The following is a 13,563-nucleotide window of genomic DNA, read 5'->3' as shown; positions in this document are numbered from 1 at the left end:
CATATTAAATACTGAAAAAAATAGCTGTTATGTTCAGATATTAAGTGTATGTTTTCTGTTTTTTTCTATACACTGAAAAATGGTAGACTTAATGGTAATTTAGTCTGGAAATTAAATAAACGAAAGGTGGTCTCTGGCTTTTGCACAATACTTTATGTTAAAGTAATGTATAAGAATATCTATAATGTTTGTAGCTGATCTTTGTATTAATTACATTGTCACTGTATATATTTTGTTGTTTCCACAGTCATGTCACCAAAAATGTGTCGCTTCCCTGACGACTCCTTTTGAACATCCTCTAGATTTTAATATTTGGTGCTGTGCACTTCATGTGCACTCATACATAAAAGAAACTGCAAAAAAGGAGGGTATGAGGGACTGTTTTCCAGCGTGTTAGTCTGCACAAGATTGATAGAACCTGGGGTTATTTCTTTCTTTAATTTTATGGAAGATAAATAATCTTCACAGACATAGGAACATGAAAATTATTGGCTTGAATTTAGATGGAACTAATAGACAATTTTAAGTACATGAGCACTCTTTCCCATGTACAACTCATCACGTCTAATAGTACTTCAGTCACCTCAGCTGCTTGGTCAGTGTTGGATTGAGCACCACAGACGTGCGCTTGCTTTTGTGTGATTTGTGTCTGATATTTCAACAGCTACGAGTTCAAAACTGAAAAACAAATTTCATTGTTTGCTAAGCTTTAATTTGTCAAGAAAGCTGACTACAGAAACTGAAGTATGTTGCTATCTCGTCTTTTCCAGGGACCACCATTCCTCAGCTACTAAACAGCACATCCAACAACCTTTACCTGAACTTTGTATCAGACATCAGTGTGTCGGCAGCAGGCTTCCATCTGGAGTACACAGGTACGAGCCGAGGGCAGCTTCATACCGTTCACATCCCTCCATTCATCCCTCATTAAAGCGTGAGACTGCAGTGGAGACTAGCCTGCGAGTTCAACGCATGATGTATGACTACCGTCACAGAATTTATATCAAGAAACAAAAAATAGAACTTGCTCTTCTTAACTATGCAAAGCACATGGGCTGCAACTTCCCCACACCGTCACGCATCAGTGCACAAGTGTGAGATTGTCACGCCAGTCATTTGATAGCAAATCCCTGCTGCCCTGTCGCACTTATGCATGCAAACATATTTTAATGGACATATTTACAGTTCTTTCTAGATCTCTTATTTTTCTTAAAATGCTCCAGCTTCCTCTATATTCAGGTGATTTGACATGGCATGGACAACTATTCTCCCAGAGATTCCCATTAGTAGAACATTTAAAGATGTTTTTATCACAAAATAACATGTAGTTTCAGTGCCTTAGCCTACATTTTGTGACCAGTGATGAAATGCATTGCGGAAAAGTGGCACAAGCCAAGTCCCATCATTTTACCCCGTATTTTGGCCAAATAATCTGTCTGGCTGCAGGTGCTGGGAAAGCTACACCTGCTCTACAGAAAAATCTGCCAGGCCTCCACATTTGTGTCTGCAAAATAATTATCTGATCTTATTACGAGCACCACTGGTCAATTTTGGACGAGTTCCTCATATCCTTAAAGCAGATAAAAGTGAATAACAATGATAATAACAATGTTAATTCTACACTTAAATTCCAAACCACAAAGTAAACAAAGTCATTCAGAGTGGTTTGATGTATGGAATGAAATGCTTCATTCTAGAGAAATTACCGCGTCAGAATTGTTCACAGTGGTTGTGATAGGAACCAGACGATTAAAGAGTTTAATGCTCTCTGACATAAATGTATTACTAGAAGTGTTTACGAATATGTTGCCTGATGTCAGAGACATTGTTTCACGATAGTTTTAAGATAAGGTTGTGGCCTTCCTTTTTATTTCAGTCATAGCAGAAAAGTACTTGCAGGCAAAATAGTCCTGAAAGAAAATGTAATTTTTCAGACTGACCACTATTTTACTAAGTAACAAGTAAGTCTCAAGTCTTAACAACCAAGTCTCAATTCAAGTCCTAAGTAAGTACAGGCAAGTTCTTAACCAGTCAGCATACATTCTTTAGCAGATATGATGCCATTTCAACAGTGAACACCAAAAATTATAGTAACGATAACCTATTTAATGATTATTAAATGATTGCAAAAGTCCTTAGGTAGGCAAATAACCGTGACAGACAAACAGTATAAACGAGTAGTGCAAATAAAAAGTCAATGTAAAAGTACAATTTCCAAGGTACTGTTGAACGTAACCATACAAAAGAAACTTTGTAAGTAAGTATCACTGTAATTTAAGTGTTGAGCGAAGGCTTATTGATGCTCATTTGATCTTTGCTTGTTTCTAGCTGATGTAGGTAAAGTTAGATTCTTATTCTTTTCTTGCGTGTCCTCAGAAATAAAATAGGCAAAATATAACCGTAAAAGTATAACAAACATAATTTTGATAAAGTTTTGATGCCTCGGGTCCACTCCTCTGCTATCACTACTTGTTCTGCTGTTCTGTGATTTCAGTTTCAAATCAAGTGACTATGTTTCCTGTGTCCACAGCAATCGGCCTTGATTCCTGTCCAGAGCCTCAGACCCCTACCTATGGGATTAAAGTGGGAGACCGTTACATGGTGGGGGATGTAGTTATGTTTCAGTGTGAACAAGGATATTCTTTACAGGTAAGACTTTGTCCTAAAAGTAGAGCTAAAGGCATGATTCCAAGTTCATGGCATTGCAATGGTATTGCTGTTTTAATATTATACAGTGTTTTCACCTAATAAACTGTCAATTTGTAGTACATTATGTACTAAATTTGACTAAATGAAAGTGGATTTACATTGTCCAGGGAAATGCCCACATCACGTGTATGCCAGGGCCAGTGAGGAGATGGAATTACCCTGTGCCACTCTGTCTTGGTAAGACCATTACATGTACTGGAAGCACTGTGGGCAAACTTTCATACACAGACTAAGCCAAGTCTTAAATTATTTTCATTGGTAGAACCATCCCTGAGATCATTGTTATTTTCCAAGACTAGACTAGTCTTTTATTTTTTCACTGTTCCATTGATGACATTTGTGTGGTTTTAAGTACCAAAAATGGTCCTAAATTATTTTTACATGACCAATTTCCAAACTTTCTTTGTCCCTTAGAATTAAACAGGCTGTTTTTGTTACTGTGCCTTCTAGACAGATGTATGTAAATAGGCTTTGTTCTGATTGGCTGCATTATTATATGCCTCATTGAAAAAGCAGGCCAGGCTTAAATACTATTTATAACTTCCTAGTAAATATTTAAGGGATGATTAAATTATATTTCTTACCAATGTAAAGCACTTATCACAGCTGGAAAGGTCCAACTGAAAGGTATACCTGTTGCAGAGGATGAGTTATAGAGTGTTAGCACTCATCTCTGTAATAATAAATGAACCCCAGTAAATCATATGTTGGTTTTCTTGACATCACAAGAACAATTTATTGAAAACAGGCTGTTATTATGGCTTAGTTTACATATATGGACTGTATAGACTTATGAGTGTATGTTACTTTTTGAAACTTGATTTTGCACACTACATTAAACTAATTTCATGAAAGTAAGGAATATTTGGGCCCTTTAAGGAAACTGATCGTTCTTTTTCAGCAGTGATTGATTGAGGCATGTCATGGGAAGTAGTTTCAGTCTAGCTTTAGGTTTGATTTGTTTTAGCCATCCATTATTCCTGCAGATTTTACTTGAGTCTCGCCCTAAAATGTAGAATGCTTCTGAGTGAGCCACCAAAGAGCACATTGATGGATGGTCTGCTGTTTATTCCTGGGGCACTTTTTAAAAGGGAGCCCCTACTGAAAGCTTCATGTCTCGGAGATTTGCTTCATTTGTCTTTCTCAGGCCAACTGCTTGAGCCCCAGCCAAGCTGAAAATCCTGAAATGCCCGGCTCAATAATTAACCGCCCAGCTGCTAACTCATATCTTTAATGAAAACACTCCCAGAACCCACTATATGACTTTTTTAACACTCATTTCTGAGTGCTTTCTGTTCAGCTTAGATAAGGGGCAGCGCGTCTCTGAGCTCGAGTGAATATGAATAAATGAAAAAGTACAAAAAAACTAAAAGCATATTTTTCTAAATGGCTGGCTAGTTTACATGGAATGGGTTTCAGTGACACAAACGAGGTTAATGTTACAGTTGGATATATTAGACTGACAGAGTGCTCCATGTGATAGGTTATCCTCTCATCTTCATCTTTTTTCATTCAGGTTTAAATCATAATGGAGACTATTGGCAATGTTACAACAGTATAATGTCAGGATGCTTTAAGATTTTTTCATGATGCATGATTTATCACCATATATATTTTGTTTGACTGTTGAAAAAGACAAAGTAATGTCATTTAAAAAACTATTATCAAAAAACCATGGATACAATGATTTGTATCAGTAAACAAGACTGATTAAGCTCTCTACATAGTTAGACATGCAGTTTCGAGGTGTGCTCAGAAAAGCATTGTGTGCCATGTTGTGATGTAATTTATCACAATAACGATAAATACTGTCACATTGCCCAGCCCTTGCCCCAGCCTAGGTTTCCAAATGGCCCAGAGAGTTTAATTACATATCAGAATTAGTTTAAAGTATGGAAATGATAATCCGTCTGCAGAAAATTTTGTCTGTATGATGAGCAGATGGTGTAAGAGAAGGAGCGATTTCTTTAGAGATAGGTGTAAACATTTATGGAGAGTGAGCCAAGAATGAATAAATGATCAGTGACAGCTGCATCAGCTTGAAGGTGCAGGGGAGTTGGGCTAGAATCATGACAGTTTTACTCACTGATTCGCCTGCCACGCCTGATAGACTGGAGCGTTAACGTGTGAACTGAGTGGTAAACAAAAATAATGAGACCGATATTCACTTTAATGGATTTGTGGAGGGAAGGGATGCCAAGGGGCTCCCCTGGTGTAAGTGGGATATGGCCGTTTTCGCTCCATTCACTGGGCTTTTGCCAGTCTTCATGCTTTGGGTGCAGGATTACAGCCCAAAACACAGGAAAACAACAAGGATGGCCACGTGTGTAGGTGTACTTGCGTGTTTGTCTGCTGTGAGTGCTCTGATTTCACTCACGCGGGACCCTAAATGGCAGTTCTCTTTCATTGTGCCAGAGTTTTAGCTCTCAGCCTGCCGCAGTAGCAAAGCTTTCTGGATAGCAGGGTCTTCCCTTGAGACCACCTCTCTCTGTTCTGGGCCCAATGAATGCTTCTGAAAAGTTTGCCACTGATCAAGGGCATCTTGTTTATCGTCCCTGTTCCCCAGGCGCATGTTTGATTGCGTTTTGTCCTTTGTCCTGTCCGATTCCCTCTCGTTTTTGTTACTTTGAAGGTGTGCTTTCATTACTGAGATGCGCGCTAACACCCTGTAACTCATCCTCTGCTACGGTTAGTCCTTTCAGCTGGAACTTTTCAGCTCTGATGGGCCCTTTATTTCGGTAGGAAACGCCATTTAATCATCCCTTAAACATTTCACTGCTTTCCTATTGGGCAAATCCTTCATTGTCACAAAGGAGACCATGCCAGTAGTTTTTGGATCCTAGGTGCCGAGCAGCAAAAAAAAAGGGGGAAAAAAGTCATTCAGATCAGAATTCAATCAAGTCTCAGTGCGTAGTCATACTTTTTGTTCCTATTTAACACTCCTCTGCCCTGCTTTAAGGTGCTGCTGTTTTCATTGCAGGATTTAGCATTAGGCTTACTTCAGAATAAGCAAGGTACGAAAGAAAGGACAGCTATGCTAATGTCACAACTGGAGCAGGCTGATCTGTTACTGTGATAGATGAGCTGTAGTTTGTTTGTCAGAGGCCTGCCAGCTTTCTTTGAAGGGCTGTTATCTAACAACCTGATTCAGAAGTGTGAGGCCAGCGCTTTGTGAATCATCCTCAATTAGCCGTTAGCTTTACTATTGTGCTACATACAGTACATGACCTCAGAACCCAGTAAAGGATGGTTCTAACTTAATGAAAAGAGTTGCTAGGATTGATCTGCTGATTGAAATCAACAAGAGTTGTTTGTCTCTGTTTTTTCTTTTGTGACTCATGCTGGGGGATAAAACAATCTTTCATGAATAACAGCAAAGACAAAGAACATAACCATTAACAAGAAAGTGCAAGAACTCCCACATGATGACAGAACACCTTTTCATTATTTTCTAAAAATATAAATAGGACTGCCGTTATGTTACAGCTTTACATAGATCAGTGCTGTCAATTTAATTAACCTGTTTGTGCCTGTTTGTCTCTACAGCTCAGTGTGGGGGATCAATGACTGAAGTGAGTGGAGTGATTCTGAGCCCTGGCTACCCTGGTAACTACCCCAGTGGTCTCGACTGCACCTGGACTGTCACCTTACCTATTGGCTTTGGTATGTCTGTTTCACCTGTATGGAAATAGAGTTGGTCGTTTTAACATGAGATAAACTTTTTTGATGCTCAAAGGGAAGTCCAAATGTTTCAGAGTTGTAGTGTGTGCAGTATAAAGTATGTACAGTCAAAATGAAAAGAAGTAAGCAGACACTTACGTATGAGTTATGACACTTGTCATTAAAGGGTAATTCTGTGAATTTTGAAAAAGATTCTGCATAATTAAATAAAATGTAACCAAAGTCATTCAGAGTGGATTGTAGTGATTTTTCTAATTTTCCCTGCAGTGTTGGTGAAAGGAACCAGGGGTCATAATGCCTACAACACAAATATAGCCATTTTATTTTCTATCCAAATCAGTGAATCTACAACCTGTGAACTAGTTTTTTATGTGTAATGCTGATAATGGTAAAATACTGGTCTGACAAAATTAAGTTTTCTTTGGGACTTGTTTTGCCGTACACGCTTAAAAAAAATGGTTCTTCAAGAGTTCTTTAGTAAAGGCGATACCATAAGTTTTATATAGAAATAGGGCTGGGCAATAAAACGATGACAATAGTTATCACAATATAACTATTCTTAATAGAAATAGAAATGTTTGATAAATGTTTGATATAATAGAGCATTCTCACACTTCCACATTCTAGCAACAGCCCTGGTGGCATTTTTTACTGTAAGAAAAGCAACGAGCTGTTGCCACAAGAGGGCACACCTCCGAGTTTTTCAGTATGCTTTGGCGGCTGTAAAAATACATACCTATATATGTATATGTATGTATGTATGTATGTATGTATATACACAATGCTGTGCCCTTCACACGATTTCTTTTACGTTTGCTAATTTGTTTCAGATCATCCAACTAATTTTAATTTAAGATGGAGACAACACGAGTAAACACAAAATGCAGCTTTTAAATTATCATTCTGTGTACTGAAGATAAAGATATTCAAAACCTATATCACATATGTGAAAAAGTAATTGCCCCAAACCTAACCTGATTGCAGTAGTTCCTGCTGTCCATGGCTGGACCAACTAAAATTAAACATTTGCAATAACTGGCGATGAGTCTTTTACATTGCAGTGGAGAAATTTTGGCCCATTCTTCTTTGCAGAATTGTTTTATTTTGGCTACATTGGAGGGTTTTCGAGCATGAACTGCCCGTTTAAGGTCTTGCCACAGCATCTCAGTGAGATTCAAGTCAGGACTTTGACTTGGCCACTCCAAAACAGCTTGTGAAATGTTCCTCTGTTTGGCAAGTTTTTGTCATGTTCTGATCATAATGAATGGTTTAAAACCAGAATTAAAGGGTTATTCACCTTTACTTGGGAGCAAAATTCAGCCTTTAAACTATAAAGAAATAACAATTTGATCGTGTTAATTATCAGTATCGACTCATACGAAAACTTTTATCGTGATAACATTTTTGGCCATGTCGCCCAGCCCTATATTGAACCATTTCATGCTTAAATGGTTCTTTGCGTGGTTAAATGGTTCTTCTGATTGAAGGAGAATGTGTTGCATATTGTTCTATATAGAACCTTTTTGAAAAGCGTAGTATATAGCACCAAGAACTCTTGAATAAGCATAACCCTAGCATAAAGAGCCCTTGAAGAACCATGTTTTAATGTGTTTAGAACACCCTGCATGTACCTCTCCACCATGAAAGTATTTAAAAATATACATTTTGGGCCTCAAACTCAAAATTCAAATTCAAAACTATCATAAAACAGTGTCTCAGGCATCAGACAGTGTATTTGTGACCATTGCATGTAATCATTTTCTGTAAGGAAGCTTTAAGAGGCATAAACTCTTCTGGTTCTGGTTTTGATCACCACCATTCAGAATCTGTAAGTTTATCTAATATGGCTCCTTTTACATCAATGTGAAATAATGAATGTGGCACTCAAATGTGATATGTTAGGCACTGACAGAATTGTTTAGTTGTATGTAGAGTTTACCTGAAATGTCTTTTTTACGAATAAACAAAGCAGGGATAAAGTGCATTTGGAAACAAAAGTCTAGTGACAGGTAGCAGATGGGGGGAATTTACTGCAACAGAACGCACTGTGAATAAGAACGGCTGTTGCCACAACAGAACATTTAAAAACATTTGACAAAATAATGAACATTTTAAATATTTCAGTTTTTCCAAATTTGCTTATGATGCTACACATTTGTTATGCTTCTGCTTGCATATATGTATGTACTGTGTCAGAATTAAAGCACTCTGTTCTTTACTGAGAGAATTTAATGACAGACTTACAGTAATTACAAAAATTATCAACCTCAGAGAAGCTGTGGTGAAGCAGTCATGAGGCTGTAATAAGTGTATACTGTTATATTTAATTATGTTTGTTTCATCAGGGATCCACTTGCAGTTTCTGAACTTCTCTACCGAGGCCATCCATGACTATCTGGAGATCCGGAGTGGTCCGGCAGAAACCAGTACTGTGATTGACAGGTTCAGTGGGCCACAGGTGCCGGAGCCGCTGTTCAGCACCACTCATGAGACAAGCTTCTTTTTTCACAGCGACTACTCACAGAACAAGCCTGGATTTCACATCACCTACCAGGGTGAGACTCAGCTTTATTTATTCTCCTTGATGGGATTCCAGTTAGTTTACTGGAACATACTGTATGTTTTAAGAAGGGATGCAAGAATTTCCTAAAATGAATACATTTTTAATTGTGGTAATTAATCATTTAGTAGACATATAAACAGATTAATCCAACAATTGAAAGTGTCACAAGAAACATCCTCACTTAATAAGGCTGATCTTTCTAAAGTCATGCACTTCACACATTTGGAGTTTTCTGGAATTTCATTTCATTTTAATAGCTTTCATCAGTTGACTGTCATGCCTTGTTAATTTAAACATTTAAATGGTAAGTGTTCACATCTTTAGCCTGAACAAATGTGACATTTATTTAAGAAAGTGCACATGATATAGTACACATTCTGGAAAAGAGCAGGCTCTCTGTTCAGCACATCCCACAGTGCTTCATCTGAAAGCTCCTAAACTGCACTACCATGTTTCACTTTAAACTGTGAAAGATCATTAGCATAAACGTAAAATACTGTTATTGTTCAACGGTGAGATTTTTCCAAAGACTCTTTGGAAAATGCTCTTTGATTGTAAAGCATGGGAAAGGCGCATTATAAATAAAAGTGATGATGATGATGATGAAATACTTTTTCTGGCCTCTATCAACTAGTCCAAAAACCAAAACATCATCTTGTCTGATGTTTTCTTCCCCTAGCCCCTTTATAACAGGGGATACAAGTTCCTCTATTAGGGCCTGCAGAGGTCCAGGGAGCTTTATTTTGGTTTGGATATAAAACAGAAGCTTCTGAAAGTGCTTGTGAAATTTGTTTTCTTGAAAACATTTGTAAAGAAATGCATTCTGTACTCATCATCAAGCCCAAGCTTTTTATTACTATTGCTTGGTATATTCTGCTCTGGTATCTGCCTGCACTCGGTAGCACTCTGTGTTATTAGACTGTTGGTTGTTTTTTATTTCCAGCCTATCAGCTGCAGAGTTGTCCTGACCCCCGACCCTTTAGGAATGGTATCGTGATCGGCAGTGACTTCAGTGTTGGTATGACGGTGTCGTTCGAGTGCCTACCGGGCTACTCCCTCATCGGAGAGACCTCTCTCACCTGCCTGCACGGCATCAGCCGCAACTGGAACTACCCTGTGCCACGCTGTGAAGGTGACAATTCAGTGCTGCCACTTCACATTCTAACGTGCTGATTAAACGTCTGTGGTCTACTTGTTAATGTTGTCCTCAGGAGGGTCAGGGTCTGCTATAAAAAGAGGTCACTGCCTCATTCACTGCTTTGATGGGGTTTCGAAATTGAATGACCCCAGTTTTGCGTACTTGCTGTTTTTCATATGAAACTGGTATAAAATGTACTATTATTTACTCCTTGTTTATGAAATGCCAGGCAATAGGCTGACATAAGAGACATGCCTAAGACTTAGATTCTTATCCTTACCTCAGTGATATTACAAACCCATCTGTTAATGGTAAATGATGGCGTATGTCCTTATGCTAAAAGCAAATGCCCCCTGGTTTATGAGTCAACATTTTCCACTCCTTCAAAAGTGAAGTCAGATAAATCTCTCATGTGCTAGATTAGCAGATCTTTTCATTTGTAGTTTATTAGTTTTAACTAGAGTTTGTACATACCCTGGGTTGATAGTGACCTTGCATTTATATCTAACAGACATTGATCTACAAATCGCTAGGAATGTGTAATGTGTGTACACAACAGGAAATGAAAATAGAAAAATAATAAAATAATTATAATTATTTAGCATTTAGTTCTAGTAGCACCCCGATGCAGAGAATTTTCAACCTAAGTGAATGAGTTACAAGGTAGGCCAATAAGGAGATTCACATCTAAAAACAGACTAGATAAAGGAGAGGAAATAAAGTGACAAGTTGCTAGCAATCTAGGGTATACATTTAAGGGTCAGTTGATGCCAATAGTTTGAACAGTTTAAATTTACAGTTTTCCTCTAACAGGTTTTGTGTCATTAGTTTTGCAGTGGAGCTGTAAAGCTAATGTAGTCTATACTGTTATATCTACAAATAGACAGAAGTATGTTGCATGGCTAAAGGCAACTATGTCAGAAATAAGCAAGCCTGTTTGAAATTCCTGTTTGAAAGTCATGCACTCAGAATGACTAGGAGAGCTTGTGGCACTCATCATCGCGATTATTAACAGAGAAAATCCTGTCCTTCAGTAAAAACAGCCATTTGTCTTGCTGGTAAATCTACAAGGGGGAAAGACACCCCTTTGTTGTGAAGACATGCGCATGTGCAGTAGCCAGAATAAGCTGAAAAACATTTCACGTCCTACGTTATTTGAACCAAATGGTGCAAAATATTTATGCTGCTTTGTCAGATATTACCCGTGATTTCAAATATGTTTTGAAACATTAATGTGGCTTTTAGTTTTTTATAGATTCATAGTTCTCCCCATTCAAAGAGATAGGAGTTTTGAGTAGTTATAACTTTCCAGGGGGCGTTGCCAAGATGTCTGTCGAGTGGACAGACTTTCCTATGGGGAATTGAGGCTCAGTCTCATCTGCTTAGTCTGTCACGTAGAGATGGCCTGCAAGGTAGTGGGGGAAAGGGGTGTGTTTAGAAATGGGGCGACAAGGGGGCGTTTACAGTTTGCATAATTGTGCTTTGCATTCTTAATAAATAATAAGGTTTAGGAATGCTTTTATAGTCATTTCTTGGGTGTAACAATAACACATGAAAATATTTAGCAAATTATTATTCAACATAGATGAATTTTTTTGTGTTTTAAATTATGACTCAACACTGCTTTAGGCAAGTTTATGATGGACTTGCAACTTGCAAAGTACTAACCCTTTAAGCTTTTAGATTCCATTACTTGTTAGCTACATTAGCTTCATAGCTTGAGTGCACAACTTTAGACACCAAACATGTTTCGATTGTTCAAATACATTTTTGGCTATGAGGATAATTGTGTACATCTTTTACTTAACCATTGCTTAAAAGGGCATCAGTAATAGCACTGTATTTTTTTCCCTGGCCTCTAAAAGCTCTGTGTGGTGGAAACATCACAGCTATGAATGGCACCATCTTCTCCCCCGGCCATCCAGCTGAGTACCCCAACTTCCAGGACTGCGTGTGGAGTGTGAGGGTGCCCCCTGGGAACGGCATCTACATCAACTTCACTGTCCTCAGCACTGAGCCCATCTATGACTATATCACTGTGTGGTAAGAGCTCATGTGCATCTCATGAATATGTAATGGCATACTTATTAGGGAATCAATTAATATTCATCAGCCTGTGATCAATAGCAAGTGGCAGCGTCAGAGTAGGTCTCTGTGCTAATAACACTAGAGAGAAGTAGGCCAAGTCTGCTGAGAGATTTGACTGATTATGTGGCTAAAAGAGTTAATCGACTTCCAGCCTGGAGGAGGAGCAGGTCCCTGGTGACCTGCAGAACTTCCTTGAAAAGAGCAAACTCTCTGTAGAGCACATCCAACATTTCTCCTTTAAAAGCCCCTAAGCCACTCTCTCGTGTGTCTTAGAAGGGGAAATACATGTTTGAAAGTACATCTCCAGTCCTGTAAGCTAGGATGTTGGACGCTTTGGCTTTGTATTGGTTAACATGAGGACACAACCTGTATAAACTTTTGTTCAAGTTAGTTAATAGAAACATTAAGCACTGCAACTGTTTAACTGTGAGATTTCTCTGAAAAATTTCTGAAAGATATGAATAGCTGAGATTTTCTTCCGCTTATCTACTATTGCCTTTATAATAAGAGATTCGCATTCCTTTATTGCAGAATTCAGTTGGGCAGAGCTTTAGTTTGCGTTAAATGTAAAAAAAATAAAATAAAATAAAAAACTAAAGCACTTATAAAATTGGTGTTCCTGAAAGTGCTGGTATGAAGCTCTGCTCTCTATTTTGTTTTGCATTAGAATGTGCGGAGGCTTTAATTAAACAAGTTTTAAAATCTTTGCATTCCCCATCTCATTTGCATTCCCTTCACCTCTGAGCTTTGTCTCTCTCTTACCCTTTAGGAAAAAGCTTCGCCAATTAGGTCTACTTCTGACTTATTACCATAGCTACCATTTTTGTCTCTTTATGGCAAAATAGCTCATTGGTGTGCTGCTTTAGTCATGCAGATCTGTAGATAACACTAAAGAAGGAAAAACTAAATTCCAAGGATTTTTGTGCCAGTAGCAAGACAACAGTAATGAGCAATAATTAAAAAACAATGATGCGCTTAAAGAAAGCAGAACAATGATCTAGTCAATACAATTCCCAGGCTTTTTTGAATACTATTGTAATGCAAATCTCTTCTCTTGGCATGTAGAGAGGTATATCTTTTGTATATGTTGCCTTTGGCAATAATGGTAGGTAAGAATGGTGCCATCATTAGATTTGGCTCACAGATTCAAAGTTGTATGCAGCTGGCTGGTTTAAAGAGTCATTCTTTAATCGAGTAATTGTCCTTCACAGCACTTTGATAGTGCTGTTGCGAGGGATATGTAATAATGTCCTGAATGAAGCCCAGCATAACTGTCAGTAATTAATGTCTGACGTGTATTCTTGCACCAAAGGTCCCTTTTGTTTGAGAGTAATTCCAGAGGGTCCTTTTATTTATTAATGATATCTGGACACTCTCCACTACC

The 13,563-nt window shown here is 38.1% G+C and overlaps 1 protein-coding gene across 1 annotated transcript in view; it reads left to right on the top strand.

The window, feature by feature from the left end:
* csmd3b (CUB and Sushi multiple domains 3b) overlaps positions 1 to 13,563 on the top strand; it is a 554,192-nt gene that overhangs the window by 444,482 nt on the left and 96,147 nt on the right. The window contains exons 37-43 of the mRNA XM_036566609.1: positions 771 to 875; positions 2,531 to 2,649; positions 2,817 to 2,886; positions 6,256 to 6,372; positions 8,736 to 8,945; positions 9,897 to 10,085; positions 11,957 to 12,134. Of these exons, the coding sequence (XP_036422502.1) occupies positions 771 to 875; positions 2,531 to 2,649; positions 2,817 to 2,886; positions 6,256 to 6,372; positions 8,736 to 8,945; positions 9,897 to 10,085; positions 11,957 to 12,134 (988 nt within the window). The remainder of the gene's footprint in view (positions 1 to 770; positions 876 to 2,530; positions 2,650 to 2,816; positions 2,887 to 6,255; positions 6,373 to 8,735; positions 8,946 to 9,896; positions 10,086 to 11,956; positions 12,135 to 13,563) is intronic.

This window comes from Colossoma macropomum, unplaced genomic scaffold, assembly GCF_904425465.1.
Source record: "Colossoma macropomum unplaced genomic scaffold, Colossoma_macropomum, whole genome shotgun sequence".
Classification (NCBI taxonomy): Eukaryota; Metazoa; Chordata; class Actinopteri; order Characiformes; family Serrasalmidae; genus Colossoma; species Colossoma macropomum.
This window is presented reverse-complemented; position numbering and strand designations above follow the sequence as displayed.